At 37.0% G+C, this 24341-nt stretch overlaps 1 protein-coding gene across 2 annotated transcripts in view; it reads left to right on the top strand.

Moving 5' to 3' along the window:
- Positions 1 to 24341, top strand: part of LOC149794988 (insulin-degrading enzyme-like) — a 151224-nt gene that overhangs the window by 82012 nt on the left and 44871 nt on the right. For both annotated transcript variants that reach the window (XM_089964649.1, XM_089964650.1), the window contains exons 21-25: positions 5708 to 5828; positions 9466 to 9557; positions 12426 to 12537; positions 17216 to 17383; positions 23171 to 23295. In XM_089964649.1, the coding sequence (XP_089820775.1) occupies positions 5708 to 5828; positions 9466 to 9557; positions 12426 to 12537; positions 17216 to 17383; positions 23171 to 23295 (618 nt within the window). The remainder of the gene's footprint in view (positions 1 to 5707; positions 5829 to 9465; positions 9558 to 12425; positions 12538 to 17215; positions 17384 to 23170; positions 23296 to 24341) is intronic.

Below are 24341 nucleotides of genomic sequence, written 5' to 3' on the forward strand. Positions count from 1 at the left end.
ATGACTTTACATGCCAATTTGTATAAAAATAATCAAACTTGTTTCATGTGATACATTTTGTGGTTTTGTACATGATCATCTTTTCTGACTTAGATGTTTTGGAGAGTTTTGAAAGCAAAACATCTTTAGGTTTAGAAAATGCACGTTTTACAATCTAAAATGTTGTTTTATTCCATTCCGTAATGGTCATATGTGAACCTCGAAAAAATTAATTTCATCCTGGAAAAACCCTGGAACCATGGTCTAGCCATTTTGTTCTTTTGTCTTCAGTTTTTCACATGATAACTTTACTTGGATTTGGTGGGATTTTACCAAATTTGGCATGCAGTTTAATATGAATGAGACCTTATTGAGTTTGATTTCCTGTGTGCCACCATGTCATTTACATTAGTTATACTCCCTGTTTGCCCATCCATGTTCCAGAAAATATTCAGGCAGAGCAAATGAGCAATGGAAATAATAAAAATGTAGAGTATTATTTGTTGAAATGACTTTAAAATATTAATGACTGCTGTCTCGTGAGAAATTAAAATTAGAAGGAGACAGTTTGTATACTTTTTATTAATCCCTTAAGGGACTTTAACATGTGATTAAATTTTGGATTTGTATTGTTCACCCACATTGAAATCCTGTTGCACATTTTAAAAACAATTGTCTGAAGAATAGCACATGTTTGACCCAGTAAACATTTTAAAGATTTCAGTACAAAAGTGTACAAAGCAAACTGGAACATACTGTCGGATGATACATTGTTTCCTCAACAATATTTCAGTCTGTTTTATTTGTCAATCCAATAGCCCATGACCTGTACTAGCATCATGAACTTGGCGCTACCAATAGATAAGAAAAGATGACCCTGTTCCATTAGGATAAGTCTCTGACATCAGGATTAGATCAGCAACTAAGTGGCTCTTACCTATATTGCTGGGTCCCGAGTGGCTGAGTGCTCTAAAGCGCTCAGAATAACAGATCACTACCATATCACCTCTGCGTGGGTTTGAGTCTCGGGCTCTACCAATGTGGGTACGTGAGAAAGCTTGCCAGATGCTTCTTGTGAGTTGGTGGTTCTTTCTGGGTTTTTTTTTTAGGTTCTTCCTCCACCATTGATACTGGCAGCCATGTATAGCCTCTCTTGTGATCTCTGGCTCCTGTCTTTACAGATCAGTGACCTCTTTTCTCATGGGATTAGAGGCTTGGGCTTGGCCAGTGTGGGTATGATAGAAAGCTTGCCAGTAGCTTCATGTGGGTTGGTGGTTCTTCCTATGGTTTTCCCAGGTTCTTCCACCACCAAATATACTGGGTGCCATGTATAGCCTATCATGTGCAGGAAAGGGCATTAAACTCATAAAACCATCAATGGATTGTGATAATTGTTTTGAACAGCCTGTTGATCACATTTTCAGGACCCTCCCATGCTCTCCACAGCTCTTTTAGCTACAGACAGGGGCCCCGAGTGGCCGAGTGGTCTAAAGCGCTCTCCGTTACGGATCACTGCCGTCTCACCTCTGTTGGCGTGGGTTTGAGTCTCGGATTCGGCCAATGTGGGTATATGAGAAAGCTTGCCAGTAGCTTCTCGTGGGTCGGTGGTTCTTTCCACGGTTTTCCTGGGTTCTTCCTCCACCATTAATGCTGGCCACCATGTATAGCCTATCATGTGCTGAAAAATGGCATTAAACCCCACAACAACAACAAGCTACAGACTACCCAAAAGATCTGTTGAGCAGCAGAAAATAAAGTCTGTTCACAAACAGGGCAGTAGATATTATTTAAAACATACAATCATTTGACCTTTATTTAAGACTGTGTTTTGGAACCTAAGGTCAACAGTACTTTTCTTCCAGTTATAAACCTCAGCTCTGTCTTCCTCCTGAATACCACTTAGAATCAGTCTCTATCACATAGAATCAGTCTCTATCACTTAGAATCAGTCTCTATCACTTAGAATCAGTCTCTATCACATAGAATGAATACATAGAGACTGATTCTAAGTGGTATTCAGGAGAAAGACTTTGCATTCATTTTAGATCTACAAGATGTTTACTAACATGTCCCAATTTACTAGTCTGCAAGGAAATTCCTGCAGTTCACATTCAGAGATACAGGATACTCATTCAGGGCACTTCTTTTGGTATCAACATTGGACCCTTCTTCTTCACAAGAATAATGGATAGAGTAGGGTCTCACTCTAGGACCATCACAAGAATAACAGATAGAGTAGGGTCTCAATTTAGGACCATCACAAGAATAATGGATAGAGTAAGGTCTCACTTTAGGACCATCACAAGAATAATCAATAGAGTAGGGTCTCACTCTAGGACCATCACAAGAATAATGGATAGAGTAGAGTCTCACTCTAGGACCATCACAAGAATAATGGATAGAGTAGGGTCTCACTCTGGGACCATCACAAGAACAATGGATAGAGTAGGGTCTCTAGGACCATCACAAGAATAATGGATAGAGTTGGGTCTCACTTTAGGACCATCACAAGAATCATGGATAGAGTAGGGTCTCACTCTAGGACCATCACAAGAATAATGGATAGAGTTGGGTCTCACTTTAGAACCATCACAAGAATCGTGGATAGAGTAGGGTCTCACTCTAGGACCATCACAAGAACAATGGATAGAGTAGGGTCTCACTTTAGGACCATCACAAGAATCATGGATAGAGTAGGGTCTCACTTTAGGACCATCACCATGTTTGTGACATCCATCAATACATGAATTCCTTTGTTTCACTCCTACTTGTTTTTGGATTTCTTGTCAACAAGGACAAATCTGATTTCATCACGTCACAACATTTCACCCACATGAACAGAGCCTGTCTTCCTCCAGATCATGCTGAAAATCATTTTGATTGTGGCTTCATTTCTTGCAAAGAATTGCTTCACAGCTCAAGATTTCCTTTTCCTATTGGCTCTCCTCAATGCAGCAGCAGATCTTGTCATGATGGGTTGCCTGTTCATCAGACAAGTACAAGTCATACTATTGTCCAAATGGCAGCTAAAGCTTTTGTCCATTGCAACAAACTTATATTTTGATTTTATGGGGACACATCTCAGCAAATGAGAGCACCTCATTTGGCTTATGCCAGGTGTTCCCTTGCAGATCCATGCTCCAAGAATAATGATTGGTATGGGTAAAAGCATAGCAGGCTGGGGTGCCCAAATCCTGAAATTGTTTCAGGAGGCTAGTGGATTGTAACACACTGAGGACATTGCACATCAATAGCCTAGAGATGAAGGCTACAGAGAAATCATTTCATTGGTAGCAGGAGACACTATAGAAAGGGTGTATTTATCCTATCCAACAACTCCACTGTAGTGAATTATCTTAAACAGCAAGGTGGGACCAGATCTCCAGACCTCTGCTTACTAGTTTTGGATTTTCTTAGGTGGAGTCATTAACAACAAATCAATGTTCTAATCCATTACGTTCTAGGCAAACCAAATGTATAAGATGACTTGTTCTTATGGAATTAACTAACATTCCATGTAGTCATTTCAACCCTCATTATTCATTTGGATCTTTACCCACTGGGATACTGATTGGTGGATCCGTTTGTGACAAAATGGAATGCAAAACTCCCAACCTTTGTCTCTGCAGTCCCAGATCCATAGACCTTTGTTGGCAACACACTTTCCATAGATTGGAACAGACTGGATGCATAGTCTTATCCTCCAACAACTCCGATCCCCAAGATATTGTAATAAGTGAGGAAATTGAGTCCTGTCATATCCTGATTACTTCCCTCGAGTGGGAAAAATTATGGATACACGTCTTGTTGAATCTAACAGTGGAAATTCCAATGAAAATTATTACGTTTCCTTGCCTGTTTAAGCAGTCTCTGGTAGTTTCATCTGAACCCAGAGCTGTTGAACCTGCACATCTGGATCATATCAAACTAGTCCTCAGGGGCAAACAGTTCTCAGAACAAGCGGAGAATCTCTAGGGCAAGAAAACCCAACACTCTGAAAGTGTTTGAGGAGGGTTTGTGTTGAATGTTTGCACAGTGTTGTGAGCAGGGCACAGTCCACCATGTCAAGCATCATTACCCACTAGCTATCTTTCTCCTGTGGTGTTTTGAGGTAATGAAGTTAGCATCAATCATGATAAAATGGTACCATTCCACAATCTCAGACATGTTGCATAAGTACAGAATAGAGGATATAAGATAACTTAAAGACCTCTCCAACCTTCTGGCAAACTTGATTCATCAGTACCTAAGGTTATGGGTAGACATAATCAGCATTGCATTTGGATATTGTTTCCATAACTGGTATTATGTGAGCATTATTCAAGCAATAGGACTTACAAAGGATTTTAGGGGCCCCGATTGGCCGAGTGGTCTAAAGCGCTCACCATTCCGAATCACTGCCATCTCACCTCTGTCTGCGTGGGTTCAAGTCCAAGGCTTGGCTAGCATTGGTATGTGGGAAAGCCTGCCAGTAGCTTCTCGTGGGTTGGTGGTTCTTCCCTGGGTTTTCCAGGGTTCTTCCTCCACCAGTTATACTGGCCGCCATGTATAGCTATCTTGTGCTGAAAAATGGCATTAAACCCTAGAACAACAACAACGAGGAAGGATTTACAGAAAGGAAAGGGGTGGGGGCTGTAGCCATGTATAGGCATATGGAATCATTACTCTAGCTGGGTTATATCATAGAGTTAGGCACTGCTTCACATATCCTAGGGGATATAGTTCCCTCAGCTTTTCACCTTTTCTCTTAAGATATTATGAAACTCTCAGAGAAAGTGGGCATTCAGCTCCACTTGTAACTGAAATATAGATTGTATTCAGCTCCAATTCCTATGCCTAATAGGGAGATCACTCTGTCTGACTCCACCTATGTAGCAGACAACTTTTAGTTTTCATAGGTAAAATTTGAGCTTGGGCATGCTGAATTTGTGAGGTAGTTTTCATACTTCTTAAAATAAGAAGAATTCTAAATCACATAACTACACCATACATTGTGGATAGCTTTTACTGATGGTAAGTAAGAAGTCTGTTGATTTTGAGATCAAAAGGTTAAAGGTCAATGTAACTGATTGAATGAAAATAGTTTGTGTACAAAAATATCAAAAAAGATGAAATGTGGTTTCCAAACAGTAACTGTAGTTCCACATCGTAGACCTAGACCAAGCTTTTTGGGGTGGCATGCACTTGAGTACAGAAGAAGCCTTACAGTTTGAGATCAATAGGTCAAAGATCAAAGTAGCACTGACTGAAAGAAGAAAAAAGATTTAAGCACAGAAATTTTACATACTTTCACCAGACTTTGTGGATGACTTGTATGATGGATAAGAAAGAAGGCTTTTGATTTGTTGTCAAAAAGTGAAAGGTCAGAATCAATAAGGCTCAAAGAGATTTTCCAAAATAATTTTGTTTTAATGTAAATTCCTTGACCAGACTTTATGGATGGATTGCCCTTGGGTAATACAGAAAGCCATAGATTGTAGGCTCTAACCAATAACTTTACATTGGAAACTGACATGAACTAGCACAAGTTCGATACAAAAAGTAGTTTGAAAACTGTAAGACTGAGCTTCGTACCTTATTTTTGTCACACAGTTGACTGAACCACAGATTATTTCATTTTTGCCTCATCTTTATTGAAATGTTTACACTAATGTTGTATTCAGTGTAGTGTGTTAAATGGAAATTATTTAAAAAGACTAGACTGTATAGTTCAGTTTGTGTATTTCAGTACAAGAGAAGCTTGAAGAACTTCCATGCAGAACAGCCTCACCAGCATGCTTTGTACTACACCTCTGTCCTGATGGCAGAGGTACTCTGGACACAAGAAGAACTCCTACAGGCTTTGGATGGTAAAATTATAACTTGTCTCCCTTTTTAGGTTTATTGATCATGGACCAAGAAAACTTATGGGATGGTCTGTTGACTGTCATTCATCCATCCATTAGCACAAGTTTGTTTTTGCTGTTCCTAACTACTGTAAGATTGCCAAGAAATGTACACACACTTGCATTCCATGGATGGTCATATCATTTCACTAAAAGTCTCCTTATGATGTCTAGCTGCTCCTAAATGAAAATGCTGTCAATGCACCAATCTGATCATCACATCAGCCATTTTTAAAATCTCATCATTACTCTGCTTGAATGAAGTCAGATTGACATGGTTTTTACCAGAATATTTTGTTATGTTGTCTAGTTGAGCACTAATAAAATTGATGCTGATCAGATGATCCAATATGGCTGTCACAGTGGCCATCTTGAAAATCTTGTTATTAGTACTTTTCCTGAATGGATGGTCATATCAACATGGAGTTTTCACTATAAGACTCTGTATGATGTCTAGTTGGTCCTAGGTCAGAATTATACCACTCAGATGTCCAGTATAGACCCAGGGTGGCTGAATATTCTCAGGCACTCACCTTTACAGATCACTGCCATCTCACCTGTCTGCATGGGTTTGAGTCTTAAGTGATGTTAGTATGTGAATAAGCTTGCCAGTAGCTTCCTGTGAGTCAGCAGTTCTTCCCTGGGTTTTCTTGGGTCCTTCCTCCTCCAGGTATACTGGCTGCTTGGTGTTCGTGTGCTGAAAAATGGTACTAAACACGCAAGAACTGTCCAATATTGACATCTCAGCAGCCATCAGGAAAATTTACCTGAAGAATTCTTGTGCTGTATAGTTAGTAATAAATAATCATGGTGCAAATCTGATATCCATTGTAGCTGATGCGGTGGTCATCTTGAAAATCATGTCACTGCTCATGAATGGATGGTCATATCGACATGGAGTTTTTGGTACTGATCTGCCACAGCAGCAGTCTTGAAAATCTTATTGAACAGAAACACAGATTGTTTTAACCAGAAGACTTCTGATTTCTTGTGATGTCTAGTTTTTCTGAAATGAAAATGGTACCACTATAATTAGCCACTACAGTGACCATCTTGAATATCTTTTTATCACTATTTTTTGTCCTGAATGAATGATCAGATTCACTTCATGTCTAGTTGATCACTGATGGAAGTGGCATTGATCTGACTTTAAAATCTCGTTATTGCTATTTTCTTTGATGGCTCACCAAATGACTTCTTGTAATTTCTAGTTCATTCTAAATGGAAATGGTGTAAATTTGATTTCCAGTATGGTGTCTTAGGCACCCATCTTGAAAATCTGGCTATCATTATTCCAATAAACTGAAAAGTCACATCAACATGGGGTTGTTAACAGCAGAATTCTGTTGGTCCTAAATGAAAATGGTGTCAAGCTGACATCCAATATGCCCACCATAGCAGCAAATTTGAAAACCTTGTTATCACGAAAAATATCAGAGATGGTTTCAATACTCATCAATTAATAGGAACAAATGGTCTTGAATTTTTAGAAATTCTTAATGCCTCTAGAGCTTTACTCCCTTCAAGGGACTTTTGTTAACATGACTATTAAGCAATTAGAGTGTTGACATGACTATGAAACAGTTAGGGAGAGTGTTGACATGACTATGAAACAGTTAGGGAGAGTGTTGACATGACTATGAAACAGTTAGGGAGAGTGATGACATGACTATTAAACAGTTAGGGAGAGTGTTGACGTGACTATGAAACAGGGAGAGTGTTGACATGGCTATTAAACAATTAGAGAGAGTGTTAACATGACTATGAAACAGTTAGGGAGAGTGATGACATGACTATTAAACAATTAGGGAGAGTGTTGACGTGACTATGAAACAGGGAGCGTGTTGACATGACTATTAAACAATTAGGGAGAGTGTTGACATGACTATGAAACAGTTAGGGAGAGTGATGACATGACTATTAAACAGTTAGGGAGAGTGTTGACTTGACTATTAAACAGGGAGAGTGTTGACATGACTATGAAACAGTTAGGGAGAGTGTTGACATGACTATGAAACAGTTAGGGAGAGTGTTGACATGACTATGAAACAGTTAGGGAGAGTGATGACATGACTATTAAACAGTTAGGGAGAGTGTTGACTTGACTGTTAAACAGGGAGAGTGTTGACATGACTATGAAACAGTTAGGGAGAGTGTTGACATGACTATGAAACAGTTAGGGAGAGTGTTGACATGACTATGAAACAGTTAGGGAGAGTGATGACATGACTATTAAACAGTTAGGGAGAGTGTTGACATGACTATGAAACAGTTCGGGAGAGTGTTGACAAGACTATTAAACAGTTAGGGAGAGTGTTGATGTGACTATGAAACAGTTAGGGAGAGTGTTGATATGACTATGAAACAATTAGGGAGAGTGTTGACATGACTATTAAACAGTTAGGGAGAGTGTTGACAGCATCAGCATTAGTTTAGTATTGCTACTAAAGTTTGACCTTTATTTATTGTTTCCCATCTTGTTGCACCATGGTGGGGGCATTGTTTTGTGCTTTTTGTGATCCATCTCACATTATTTTCCACTCTGTAGTTTTTATGTTATTTTAATATCTTTTTTACATTTACCTATCATTTCTAGTGGATATGTTGCATGCTACTTTTGGGGTCCTATCTTGAAGATCAAGGTCAAAGAATACCATTTTATGTTTATTTCTGCCTTACTCTAAAGATGTTATAGATATAGAGCAAAAATTGGAACAGGTATTTATCTCTTTTATTATTATTATTACTATTATTATTATGACGAAGGTCACATATCAATATTTTAAGGTTTCTTATGTTTCTGCTTTGTATAATGAAAGATGTTTGAGGTACAGGGATGGACCTTTGTCCACTTTTCAGTCTGATGGCATTCTCGTAGGATAAGGTCACTAGTCAATATGTTTACTCTTCTGCACTTTTCCTCCTTGATATAGGGCACTGAAATATGTTCACTTTTGATGTCTGCCCAGTGAAATCACAGCTCTTCTTAAAGGACATAGATGTCATGATTACAAATTTTCATGACCACACCAGAATAGGCAAGGGACAGATTTTCACATTAGAGTACACAAGGGACAAACTTTCATGACCACACAAGAGTAGGCAAGGGACAAACTTTCATGACCACAGAAGAGTAGGCAAAGGATAAACTTTCATGACCACACAAGAGTAGGCAAGGGACAAATTTTCACATAAGAGTAGGCTAGGGACAAACTTTCACACCAGTGTAGGCAAGGGACAAACTTTCACACCAGAGTAGGCAAGGGACAAACTTTCACACCAGAGTAGGCAAGGGACAAACTTACCATGAATTTGCTTATTATTACTGATACTTTGTCTGTCAAGATCATTATGTAAAAGTACCAACACTGTCATGTTTCCAAGATATATGTCAAGTTCATATGTCAACATCATATGTCCAAGATATATTGGGAATGGGACATAAACATGCTGAATTTTCATGTTTTATATTAATGTTACAGATGTTGAGGCCTTCAAAATCATAAAACTTTTCAGCCTGAGTTTGATCTTGAGATTTTTTCAACCAGTCACAAATGACCATAAATTTTATCCATACTGAAAATATGGTCTCTGTTTTCAGAACTGTCACTGGAGAAGCTGCAAGCATTTATACCTCAACTCCTGTCAAAACTGTACATAGAGGGGCTTATTTATGGTAACATCACCAAACAGGTAGGTAGCTTTTAGAGTGATTTAAGATGGTTTAAAAACATTGCATTTCAGTGCAGGACTCAAACTGAAGAACAAAAAGATGATTTTTATTGAAGCCTCCTGTGACAAGCTCCACATAAAGATTGCTTTGACATATCCACTTTTAGAACCATCCACACCCTAGATTAAGTTCAATGTTACAGTTTTTTTTAGATTATGCTAAGTGTAAAATAGTGTTTGCTTTCTAGCTAAATAAACAACAGGCTTTACTTAATTGGGGTCTCTTGTTATCTTTTAGGCTCAAAGGTTGCCTGTTTTATTCATTTTCATAAATTTCTAGTTGCCACTGTGATTTCTCGTTTCTGCAAAGCTTGTTTGTAATTAACCCTACTTCCCTGTTTCTCTTTCAGATATCTATCCTCATTATAATACTTTAGGAGTCCAGCACTAACTTGTAAATCCAGCCCTTTCATTTTGAATTTTAGCTATACCATACACGTGAACCTCCCACTCAAGAGGGATTTTCTCCTCAGTTTATGGCTGTCTCACAATCCTCACATCGCCCACTGAAATCTTAGGGTACACAAAATTTAGTGAAATATTTTTCACATTTTCATTTCGGTGTAGTATGTTTATGGTAATACTGCTTGTGATCATGTGACTGTGAACCGGCTTAAGCAGGGCAAGGCAGTGTAGTTGTTAATTTCACTGTCGGCTGGCTTCATTGTTTGAAGTTTTTCAGTGTTGATGATACTGTTTGTGAGCAGAAGTAATACTGAAAGGATTAAAGACATTGATTGATTATGGTTATGTTACTGAAGAGCTTAGTCAGCATAAAACAATAAATATTTCTTTTATTCTCTCTGCTTGCTTTAGTGTTTATGGATTAGTGTCTAAACTTTTTGTGTGATCAGAAGTAATTTGGACAGGAATAAAGATGCTGATTCATTATGAATGGATTACTCAGGATGACTGTATGCATAAAACAAGGTCAGATGGACTTTGGTCTTTAGATTTTGTCGTGATGCAAGAGCATAAAACACCAAAATCCGAGCAACTGAAATATCATACGAAATTTTTCAGTGATGGTTGGAAATGGGAATTTTACTGGTTGCAGTCAAGTTAAAGGTTCTTCATATAAAGCTAATTTTGCAGTGGCAAGAACACAGTCACACTACATGCAGAAACCCCACCTCATAAAAGCAGATTAGCTGCGACAAATATGTCGTCACTGAAATCCATGTTCACAGGATCTGCATCACATATGGATAAAGTTACACATGCTGAGACACATTAGAAGTTCATTCGGCAACTTCTGAGTGATGCAACTTTGTGACTTCTTGGCTGTGGGTGGTTTTATTTACCTGAGTGGTTGCATCTAGGCATATGGAGTCACTGCTTCAACCTAATTATATCTTAAGAGTTGGAGTTACCTCAGGTACCTTGCAGTACTAGAGATGGCCCATCTGTAGGGTAAAAAGATGCCTCCCCCTCTTATCTGTTCATCTATGATACTATGATCCGGTAAGAAGAAGAAGAAACCAATTTTCGGAGTAAAAATTTTTCAATAAAACTTACTTGATGATATTAAAAATACACTCTCCCAGCCTACCCACAGTTACATCCTGCTGGTGGAGCATGCATTCTGCTTCAGTAGTAACTGAAGTATAGACAGGAGTTGGCACTCATCCCTTTACATGTAGATTTTCTTGTATCTAAAATATAACTTCTGTGTGTGCTGAATTTGCAATGTAGTGGATGTAGTCCTAAGTTACTATGATTCTCAAGGAAATATTTTTTACTCCAAAAGTTAGATTGTAATTGGGGTTTAACTGTATACAAAACCATTGTTGAAAGTAAAATCAGGTATCTCTGCTTTTCTATTAGACAGTTCACCTTGCCCAAGTGAGCTTATAGTTTGTATGTGTCAGATTTTGCTTGTCACCACTCTTAAGCCCCTTTTTATCAAAATCAGAACTTAGGTGTATCTCATCAAGATGCAGGATGAGGAAGAAAGTCTACCTATATTTACTACCTATATTTATGAGTTAATCTGACTAGCTGAGTTTTTTTTATGTCACTGTAGATAAGAGTTCTCAGATTTTGTGCCAGCTTGGTAAATAATGTCAGCTTGGTCTTTGGTTCTTTAAAAAAGTGTGTTTTTATATATAAATATATGTATATATATATATATATATATATATATATATATATATATATATATATATATATATATATATATATATATATGAATAGAGATAAACAGTTTTATTAATATTTTTATTTTTATTAATATTTTTATTTGTATTATGTATAATGCACATTTAAAAAAGATACAGAACTATAAATAAAATAAAATAAATATGACATAAAAATAAAAATATATTTTTTATTCTACGTGTTGGTGTTGTTTATTTTATAATTTATATTTAGATATATATATATATATATATATATATATATATATATATATATATATATATATATATATATATATATATATATATATATAGGGATAGATAGATACATACACACAGATCTGGCAAACTTGGGTTTCTTATTTGTTCATTTATTACCTGATTATGTGTTAGTCATTCACACAGTTCTGGTTTCTGAAGTGTCGAGACATCCTACAATTACCCTTTCGGTTTTATAATCATTTATATGAATCATTATAAGTAAAATATAATGTCTATAAAATTTTTGTTTTGATGAAACAATTGAAAGTAGCATCCAAGTTCAATTTTATCTTTTCTTTTATGACAGAAACTATATAAACTTAATACATAACCTTAAGGACCAGCTATAAATATATGTAGTGTAGCTGAAAATTATACAAATTGCAAGAAACTGGTAACTATGTGTTGAGTCTTAATTATCCTTTCACAGCAAGGCCAAAAGTTAACAGAGGTTGTGGAGAGCATCCTGAAGGAGAAGTGTCACACCAAGACTCTTCTACCTAGTCAACATCGTCGTGTCAGGGAAGTTCAGCTTCCCAATGGTAAGTTGCTTCCTGTGCAAATGGCATATGCAGATTCAGTTAATGACATTTCATTGATGGTTCTATTTTGTAATTAATGGCAAGCTATATTTCATTAATAATGGCAAGCTATATTTCATTAATAATGGCAATTACTTGCACAGTAGAATCTCAATTATCAAAATTGTTTGTTTCATCTGATCCAACACTTATCCTCAGCTATTAATAGAACAGACCCAGTTTTGAAATAGCCTTTCTTCTAAAACATTATGCTCTCTCAAGATTGGTGCTTTCTCATGACAGGTCATAACACTGAACAGTAAATTCATGCATTAAGAACATGTCTCTCAAGACAGGTGTTCTCTCATAACAGTGGTCAAATAGGTAAAAAAAATAGGTAATCAACTGCCACTTAAACAAGCAAACTATTTTTTTAGTTTCTTGAACTTCAACAAGAAATGACAAAGTTTAAAACATTTTAAAACTATTTTGAAACAGTTCATATACATGTACATGAAAACACATGCTCAGGTGCCTACATAGTGTTCATCTGTTCAGACCGTCCAGTCACCTAAATGACAACCATTATTTTACAACTACATGCTTAGGGAGTTGATCAGAAACTAAATGTGAATATTTTGGTAAGTTTAAAAAATTAAAAAATTAGAATTAATTCCACTGTATAATTTTTGCTGTGATTATTTTGAAGTCATGTATCCAAATTACATTGTTTAACAAACAAGAATGGCATATAAAGTTTTACACTTGGCTCATGGCCACATGAGTTTTTGGCATGTTATATATATGCTAACCTACCTAAAATCATGCAATTTGATAACTTCTGCAGCTTTTTTGCCAAAAGAGGTCTCTTGTTCCTGTATTTCATGCTCAGTGACCTTTCTTCAAATTTTGTGTTAAAAATTATTTCTTTGGTATTGTTTACATTCAAATCATGCAGTTTGATAATTAGATGCTTTACTGTTACTATGGGTACACCCTTAATACCAAAGGTTACTGTGACCTTCATTTTATGCTTAATTGAAATGGGTTAGGTATTTGTGTTTACAATGACATAATTAATTGGTGCTAGACCTATATACATCCTAGCTTACTCAGAAGGCCTTTTCTGACCAGTACAGCTGGAAGTAGGAATAAATGTCTATTCAGTGGTAAACTTTCCTTATTAATGACCATACATTATATATTGTAATTTGTTACCCTCAGCAGGTTAAATGGTAAACAAATATAGGAATTAGATGAGTGGACTGCATGCTGCATGCTTTTCATGTGAGGCCTTGACTCTGGTTGTTAATCAAGTTCATTATTGAACAATGTGCTGCTGTTGGTCACTCCAAGGTAACTCAAAGTCTAGACCAGAAATGCTTATGGGATGGCCTGTTGTCTGTCATCCATTGCCTGTCTTCCATCCCTTAGCACAATTTGTTTCTTATTGCTATAGCACAGTTTTTTTTATTGCTACTTCTAAACTGCATTGAAGATTGTCATGAAATTTTACAAACAAATTTATCCCTGTGTCTAGTTGGCTCTAAATGAAAATGGTGTGGCTGAGACATCCATTATGGCCACCAAAGCAGCCATTTTTAAAATCATCCTATTTCTGCTCCTCAGAAATGGATGGTCATATCAACATGGGGTTTCTTCTGAAAGACTTCTTATGATGTCTAGTTGGTCTTAATTGAAAATAGTTATATTTGGACTTCAGTATTCAGTCCATAATGAAAATAATGCCAATGTGATATCTAATCTGGCCACCTTGGCAGTCATCTTGAAAATTGTATTATTGTTTCTTCTCCTGATTGGGTTTTGACAAGACTAATTCTTATGATGTAAAGTTTTTACAAGATGAAAATGGTACTGCTTTGCCATCATGGCATCTACCTTGAAAATCTTGTTACTTCTAGAAACATCTATTCACACTTTCCAGCATCTGGAAGTGCTTCAACTCGGAGATCAAAAGAAAGTTTATGTGAAAGGCCTGTGATGAATATGGAATGAAAGAAAGTTTAATTTGGTTGTTGTTAGTGATCCATGAAACTTTGTCTAATGTTACTGACAATATTTCTTTTTACCAACTTAAATCAGAGCAAGTATTTTAATTAGAAGTCTTCAAATAACAATTGATAATTCATTCTATAAATTGGAAAAGCCAAGAAAATAATTAAAAATAATGTAACATAAAATTCAATACCATACATCAAAGAATATGAAGGTATACAACTATTTTTTTGTTAGTTCTGGCACAAAATGCAGCTACTATTTCTACTGCAAAACAACTACTTTTCCAACATTCCAGTAAAGAAATTCCTTCCACCTTCCTCTAATGAAAAAAAGCCACCTCACATTCAAATTTGACATGCTGACACTTTTGATTTACTCTGAGTTACTGGAGTAAGTTGAGTAGAAGCAAGATAAGAAATGTTCACACATCAATTGACATGCCTTTATCTGAACAATGTCTTCTATATGAGATAAAAGTTTCATTTGCATACACAGAGCTGTCACTGTCAGTATATTACAGTGAGATACCATCATCAGGTTAGGAAACATCTTGAAAAGTAGGTGACCATTAAATACATGACTTATATGTAGGAAATTTGCTGGATTGAAATTATAATGACTGTTTAGACTGGGTAACTGCTATAACATAAAGGTGAAAGTTTGGACAGGTTTGACTGTACATACATTGCATTGCAAAACTCACCAGTTATGGTTAAAGTTGTAGCATAGAATGGCATTTGGGAATTAAATTAAGCTTTGTAATTTGATTTAAAATTTGCAAAACTCAAGAGACTTTAGAGTACAGTGCGTATTGTGCAGGTTGTTATTTGGGGATAGCCTATTTGCTGTACTTACAGGTTGCTATTTAGGGATAGCCTATTAGCTGTACTTACAGGTTGCTATTTAGGGATAGCCTGTGCGCTCTACTTACATATTGCTATTTTGGGATAGCCTGTGGATTGTACTTCCAGATTCTTATTTTATGGATTGACTTTGTGCTCTACTTACAGGTTACTATTTAGGGATCACCTGTGGGTTGTACTTGCAGGTTGCTATTTAGCGATAGCCTGTGTGCTGTAGTTACATATCACTATTCTGGGATATCCTGTGGATTGTACTTCCAGATTCTTATTTTATGGATGGACTTGGAACTGTACTTACAGGTTTGTTATTTAGGGATAACCTGTGTGCTGTACTTAAGTCATTATCTTGGAATAGACAGGTGCTATTCTTGTGACCTATTTCCTTTACAAAAGACTTTATTTAGTGATAGTCTATGTGTTTTTCTTGAAGGTTTTTATTTAGGGGTAGTCTGTTTATAGTACTTGCAGGTTTTTATTTAGGGGTAGCCTGTGTGCTGTACTTGCAGGTCTTTATTTAGGGGTAGCCTGTGTGCTGTACTTGCAGGTCTTTATTTAGGGGTAGTCTGTTTATAGTACTTGCAGGTTTTTATTTAGGGGTAGCCTGTGTGCTGTACTTGCAGGTCTTTATTTAGGGGTAGCCTGTGTGCTGTACTTGCAGGTCTTTATTTAGGGGTAGCCTGTGTGCTGTACTTGCAGGTCTTTATTTAGGGGTAGCCTGTGTCCTGTACTTGCAGGTCTTTATTTAGGGGTAGCCTGTGTCCTGTACTTGCAGGTCTTTATTTAGGGGTAGCCTGTGTGCTGTACTTGCAAGTCTTTATTTAGGGGGTAGCCTGTGTGCTGTACTTGTAGGTCTTTATTTAGGGGTAGCCTGTGTGCTGTACTTGCAGGTCTTTATTTAGGGGTAGCCTGTGTGCTGTACTTGTAGGTCTTTATTTAGGGGTAGCCTGTGTGCTGTACTTGCAGGTCTTTATTTAGGGGTAGCCTGTGTGCTGTACTTGTAGGTCTTTATTTAGGGGTAGCCTGTGTGCTGTACTTGTAGGTCTTTATTTAGGGGTAGCCTGTGTGCTGTACTTGCAGGTCTTTATTTAGGGGTAGCCTGTGTGCTGTACTTGTAGGTCTTTATTTAGGGGTAGCCTGTGTGCTGTACTTGCAGGTCTTTATTTAGGGGTAGCCTGTGTCCTGTACTTGCAGGTCTTTATTTAGGGGTAGCCTGTGTGCTGTACTTGTAGGTCTTTATTTAGGGGTAGCCTGTGTGCTGTACTTGTAGGTCTTTATTTAGGGGTAGCCTGTGTCCTGTACTTGCAGGTCTTTATTTAGGGGTAGCCTGTGTGCTGTACTTGTAGGTCTTTATTTAGGGGTAGCCTGTGTGCTGTACTTGCAGGTCTTTATTTAGGGGGTAGCCTGTGTGCTGTACTTGCAAGTCTTTATTTAGGGGGTAGCCTGTGTGCTGTACTTGTAGGTCTTTATTTAGGGGTAGCCTGTGTGCTGTACTTGCAGGTCTTTATTTAGGGGTAGCCTGTGTGCTGTACTTGTAGGTCTTTATTTAGGGGTAGCCTGTGTGCTGTACTTGTAGGTCTTTATTTAGGGGTAGCCTGTGTCCTGTACTTGTAGGTCTTTATTTAGGGGTAGCCTGTGTCCTGTACTTGCAGGTCTTTATTTAGGGGTAGATTGTGTGCTGTATATGTAGTTGTTTTTTTTTAGTTGTAGCCTGTGTATAGTACTTAAAGGTTTTAATGACCAGAATGCGGTACTATGTACTTACATGTTATTTAGGGATAGCCTATGTGCTATACTTTGACCATGTGTTGTACTTGCAGGCTGTTACTACTTGTACCAGAAGACAAACTCTGTCCACAAGAGTTCCAGTATAGATGTGTACTACCAATGTGGAATGCAGGAGACCCAGTCCAACATGTTGTTAGAGCTGTTCCTACAGATCATTTCAGAGCCTTGCTTCAGCATCCTAAGGACAAAAGAACAGTTAGGTGAGGAAGTCATATGAATATATCTGCCTGCATTGAGTACATTGATATCTTTTTTGGAAATCGCCTCTGTATGAAAGTTGCCTGATTATAAAGTGCAACTGGCATGAATTTGATTTCTTATTTGGTGCTACAGAACATATTTAACCTTTTAGTTAAGGACACCTATTAACAGTGGCCAGTTTTATCATCCCTTCATTGTCCTTTAAAGTCAGTATCACTGTTTTTATGAGGTACAAATATTAATGATAATCGATGCATGTTCCCAAAAACTTGTATTTTGCATCCTTTGGTACCATGAGTATGAGAGCAAGAAATTGCATGGTTTTTAATTGAAGATACCATTTTTTGTTATCTCATCAGTAAACCATAGATGAAACATAGGTATCCTCTTCTAACAGCACTACTGTTCTTGTTGGCATAGGTATCAGTGTATATCCCCCGGTACTTAATGGGGCTGAGATATCAGTATTGTTATATCTCTCTGTTGGAACATGGAACATTGATCATTTACACTTTTTTCAGTTGGTCTGGTCATCCATCTAATCATCACTAACACTTTTGTCAATTGGTCCATTCATTGATCATTTACACTTTTGTCAATTGGTCTCTCCATCCATCACTAACACTTTTGTCAGTTTGTCCATTGATCCATTGATTGATCATTAACACTTTTGTCAGTTGCTCTGTTCATCTATCACTGCTCCGGTGGCCTAGTGGTTAGAGCATCCGCCTTGGAAGCAGGAGGTCATGGGTTAGAACCCCGGCCAAGTCGTATGAAAGACTTACAAAACTGGTACAAACAGCTGCCTCGCTTGGCGCTCAGCATTACGAGGTTAGTATTAGGACTGGTCGGCCTGGTGTCAAGATAATGTGACTGGGTGGGACATCATGCTACGTGTCTGCGGCATGATGCCCCAATGCTAAACATTACTGTATCCTGCCACGCTGCAGACATCGTAGCGATATGACTAAAAAATTGTTGAAGCTACGCAAAAAATCCTAATCACACACACTGTTCATCTATCAGTTAATCATTGACATGTTTGTCAGTTGGTCTATTCATCTATCATTTAATCATTAACATGTTTGTCAGTGTTGCTCTATTCCTCTATCAGTTAATCATTAACATGTTTGTCAGTTGGTCTCTTCAACCATTGATTGATCATTAACACTTTTGTCAGTTGCTCTATTCATCTATCATTTAATCATTAACATGTTCGTCAGTTGTTCTATTCATCTATCATTTAATCATTAACATGTTTGTCAGTTGGTCTCTTCAACCATGTTGGGGCCCCGAGTGGCTGAGTGGTCTAAAGCACTCACCATTCTGGATTACTGCCATCTCACTGCTGTCTGCGTGGGTTTGAGTCTCAGGCTCGGCTAACATTGGTACGTGAGAAAGCTTGCCAGTAGCTTCTCGTGGGTCGGTGGTTCTTCCCGGGGTTTTTCAGGGTTCTTCCTCCACCAGTTATACTGGCTGCCATGTATAGCCTATCTTGTGCTGAAAAATGGCATTAAATACTATAGCATTATAGCAACTCTTCAACCACTGATTGATCATTAACACCTTTTTCATATGGTCTCTTCTTCCATCAGTCAGTCACTAACACCTTTCCTCCTTTTTCTCTTTGTAACACTCTGTGTGTGTTTTTTTGTGTATGTGCCTTTTGCTATTATGAAACCATTGGTTTAATATCATTTAGGTGGGGTGAGGATATAGATAACTCCATCTTCTTGTTTAACTTACAAGTTTATAATTATTAAAAGAATTACATCATGACAAACTATGATAGAAATAGCAGATCGTTAAGACAACCCAACAAGTTCAATTAAAACATTTGCCATCGATCAACTATGGTTAGTTTAAGGATTGAAATCTTACATGTGCTGTCTGCCAATGAAAGGACTAGTAAGGCAGTCTTATACAAAATTGACATGTTTTCCCCCAGGTATGTAATATATGGGGATTAGTTTTTTTCTCTGTCCATCTGTCTGTCTGTCTGTCCAAATAACAGTGTGATTTCAAGCACATAACTCTCAAAACGGTTAAGGGTGTTTTAACCAAACTAAGTACACATGCCAGGCAGGATGTATAGAGAAGTGCCTTTTGATATTTAGGATTTTCCACATTCAGTAAGTTTTAGATGTGGTCACACACCAGGAATGCTTCCATGATGGTCTGTTGTATGTATGTCTGTTAATACAAGTTTGCTATCACTATTTAAACTCCTTGGAAGATTTCCATGAGACTTTACATACATGTCATCTAGTTGATCCTTAGTGAAAATGGGCCCACTTGTACTCTAATATGGCCACCACAGTGGTCATCTTGAAAATCATGTCATCACTACTGTAACTGAATCAATAATTATATCAACATGGGATGTTGGCTAAAAGACTTTTTATGATGTCTAGTTGGTTCTAAATGAAACTGATGCTGATCTGACATCCAAAAGCCAACACAGCAGCCATTTTTGAAAATTTTGTTTACTCCAGCTGAAGAAAAAGTCATATTGACATGGAGTTTTCGAAAGAAGATTTCTTATGCTGTCTAATTGGTCCTAAATGTTATCAGATGTCCAGCATGGCTGTAACAGTGGCCATCTTGAAAATCTTGTTACCACAACTCCTACATACATGGTCATATCAATATTGGGCTTTCAATACAAGACTTCAATGGATGTCTATTTATACCTAAATGAAAATGATGCCATTCTGACATCCCATATTGCTGCCAAAGTGGCTAACTGGAATTTTTTTTATCACTACCTCAGAATAGGTTGTCATATTATTGTGGGGTTTTCACTAAAAGATGTCTAATTGACCCTAAACGAAAATGGTGTCAGTCTGATGTTCAATATGGCCACCACAGTGGTCATCTTGAAAATCTTGTTATTGCTACTCTTCCTAAATGAAATATAATATTGCTATGGGGTTTTCACCAGAAGACATCTGATGATATCTAGTTAGTCATAAATGAAAATGGTCCCACTTGCACTCCAATATGGCCACCACAGTGGTGATCTTGAAAATAGTTTTCACAGTTCAGAATGGAAGGTCCTATTGATATGGAGTTTTCACTGAACTACATCTCATGTTGTCTAGTTGGTTGTAGATGAAATTGATGTATATCTGACTTCAAATATGGCCACCACAATGGCCATCTTGAAATCTTGTAATAGCTATTTCTAGATATCTAGTCTTATCAACATTGTGCTATCAACAGAGTTCTTATGATGTCTAGCTGGTACTTAGGGAAAATTGTTGCAAATATCATAGCCAATATGGCCACCTTGGCAGCCGTCATGAAAATCTTGTTTTTGTTACTTTGCCACTATAGAAAGTCAGATCTTCTTAATATGATGTCTTGTCTGTCCTAAAGAAAATGGTTACAAACTGATATTCAGTGTGTCCCCCACCTCATCAGATTTTTATTCAGCTCTGCTAGTCATAAACCAGAAGAGTTTATGGGATGGTTTGTTATCCATCTGTCCATTAGCACCCGTTTGTTATACACCTGTCCATTAGTACCAGTTTGTTATCCACCTGTCCATTAGTACCAGTTTGTTATCCACCTGTCCATTAGTACCAGTTTGTTATCCACCTGTCCATTAGTACCAGTTTGTTATCCACTTGTCCATTAACACCAGTTTGTTATCCACCTGTCCATTAGCACCAGTTTGTTATACACCTGTCCATTAGCACCAGTTTGTTATCCACCTGTCTTTAGCACCAGTTTGTTATCATTACTCCTCTTAAACTTTTTTAGAATTGCCATGAAACTTTACACACACATTCATCATTTGGCCCTGAGTGACAATGGTGCTGCATGGATATCCAGTATGGCTGCCATCTTGAATTTATTGCTAATCCTTTTGATCAAATGAACATGGGATTTCCACTAAAAGACTTTTTATGATGCCAAGTTGGTCCTAAAAGAAAATGGTGATGTCCAATCTGATGTCCAGTCTTGAAAATCTTTTTATTGCTACTCTTTCAGATGATCATATCACCATAAGATTTCTTATCAAGTCTACTTTGTTCGAAATGAAAATGATGCTGATCTTACTTCCACTAATGCCACCATGGCAGCCATCCTGAAGATCACTATTTTTCCAGAATGGATGGTCGTGTCAACATGGGGTTTTCACTGGAAGACATCTTATGATGTCTAGATGGTTCTAAATGAAAACATTATGAATGTGTTGTCCAATATGACAACAACTGTAGCCATCTTGAAAATCATTCTTGCTAGTCCTCCTGTATACATGGTCATATCAACATGGGGTTTCGACTAAAAGACTTCTTGTAATGTCTAGCTGATTCTAAATAAAAATGGTGATTATTGCTGCTCCTCAGGGAAGGTCATAGACTTCTTATGATACCTTGCCAGTCCTAAATGGAAATGGTATAGGTTATACATCTAATATTGCCACCATGACATGTACCACTATCACAGGTAAATTTGGGTCATAGTGACCTACTTTTTTCACCCCCCCCCCAGTAACTTGGCAAGGAATATAAAATACTCATTGGTGGAAATTTTTGCACTGTGTATTATAATACTCACCCAACTGAAAGTGACTTCCTAATTAGATTAAAGATTCACAAAGTTGGATGAAAAAACTATACAAATCTGTTATATGGTACAGCTCTCCCCCTTTATAATGTTCCTTGTTTTAATGTAATTAAAATGCTGTACACCTGTGGATATCATTACAAAAATCATACCAATGTATGACAGTAAAGGTTAACAGAAAACAAGGTGAAACTTTGATTTTTATAGTAATTTTCTTTAAAAAGAAATTGTTTTACCAATTTTGAAAGTGCTTGCTATGCCATAGTTCCATGAACTATGCTGTTCCTTATATATTGCTGTTCTAAATATATAGTATAACAAAGTTCAGTACAGACCATGGTTTGCTTTTGCTGGCCTCATTTTGATGAGGGAGGTCTGTACAATCTTACTTTGAACAAACAATCTTAAGAGGCCTTTTGTTTTGCTTGGAGGGATTTATTTCAAGCCTGTGGTATGGTGACTACTCTCTGTTCCAAAGAATAATCAGAATTTGTGATAATTGGCACTTTTCTATACTTTAGGTTTTTTTGCCATGTCTTTTCAGTAGTGACTGCTTAACACAAGTTTGATAGCCAATCACTTTTTGCACATGAGTTGAGTTTTCCAATTCCACTTAAAGTTGAAAACTACACAACAGTTTGCATACAATTTCCTATTAGCTATTATTTGTTTGTAACTTTTATCAGCATATATTCCTGTATATAATTACTATATTTTTTTCTGTATATTATATGTTGCAACTTATGTCACTTCCATGTAAATCCACCAATCCAGTCTTCATTTCCTCTCCACGGTGGTCTCCATATGAATGGTCTTCTTAATCATTAATTGTTCCATTAAGTTATAATATAGTGAAAAAGATGGTGTGAAGATGAAACTTAACATGGGTTGATTGCTTTAAAAAAACAAAAAAAACAGGAAGTTTTATGTAAACATTGTTTGTTTGACATGGATTTATAAAAAGATTTTAGCCATTTTAACTACACGTCCATGCCCTTGACAGTCCAGATTGACTTAAAATTACAGTTATGTAATGGACGGTGGGGAACATGAGAAATTCATGGTCCACCAACACTAGGCATTGAAGCCAGGAAATGGTATGTATTAAGCCGGTTTGTTGTCACTACTCAATATTAGCCCAAGTTTAGGTTCTTCACGTGAAAAATTTCAGCAAAATTTATGACATGTTGATATGTTTTACTTTGCAGGATACATTGTATTTAGTGGTCTCAGGCGGTCTAGTGGCGTACAAGGTCTCAGAGTAATCGTACAGTCAGATTACACCCCAGACTATGTGGAGGACAGAGTTGAAGCCTTTCTTGCTAGCATGAATGTAAGTGCAGTAAACTGTTCATGACTTAAGCAGCAATCATAAGCATACACCACATCAGTTGAAGAATTGGCTCAGTCCCATAGTAACACAGTAGACAATTTTCTTCTGTTACCTCAAATGAGCTAGAAATGACAGAAACTACAAAATTGTGTCTGCTATGCTTTTAGTGCTTTATGGTTTTGTATATGAAGATTGATTTTATATGGAATTAATGCACTATCCTAGTTCTTCAAAATATTGTTTGTCCCATAAAGGTGGTTGCTATACAGAGGTGGATATTAGAGCAGTTTTAACTGTATATGCACAACCTGGACCAGTGAGATTTTCATTTGATCTAACCCAACCACATGTCCCCCAAACGTATCTTATACAGTAGATTTTTTATAACTTAAAATTGAAATTCATTTACATGCTCAAAATAATTGAGGTCTCATGCTGTAGAGGTCTCCAGTTACCATTTTTGTCATGACCACAATAATGGGAAGTGAAATATAGCAATCACTCTTCTGATAGTGGCAACATCAGCATTGTCAATGAGTTTATTTTTTAATATTTTGGTGAAATTTTTCATTTTCCTAGAGATTCTCATGATACTTAGCATGAATCATTTAGAAGATAGGACAGTTAGTTCAACAACATGCCTACTTTTCTTTTTCTTATTGGAATCTAGGTCATGGTCATGGAAAATTTACATGAAGAATTGGCTGCAACTTTTTCATTTACTCTTGTTTCTCAAACTCCTGGATGGATATTTTTCATACTTTGGATAAATCATTAGGAAACTAAGATAAATTATTCTGTAACATGGTTGCTGAATGTTATGACTCAGGGTCAAGTCGCATTTTACAGCAATACTTTGACATGCAGACGTGGCCTTGTTAGCTTATGGTATGACAGTTTATCCCTTGTGCATTCAGGCATTCATTAGGCATCTGTCAACGGCTGCTATATTCAACTCCCTAAAAACCACCAGATGAATTTAAAACAAACTTAGCAATGAGCACCCTGGCATCAAGTTTTTAATAATAATAATAATAATAATAATA

The sequence above is a fragment of the Sinohyriopsis cumingii genome, chromosome 7 (genome assembly GCF_028554795.1).
Source record: "Sinohyriopsis cumingii isolate HCF-2022 chromosome 7, ASM2855479v2, whole genome shotgun sequence".
Lineage (NCBI taxonomy): Eukaryota > Metazoa > Mollusca > Bivalvia > Unionida > Unionidae > Sinohyriopsis > Sinohyriopsis cumingii.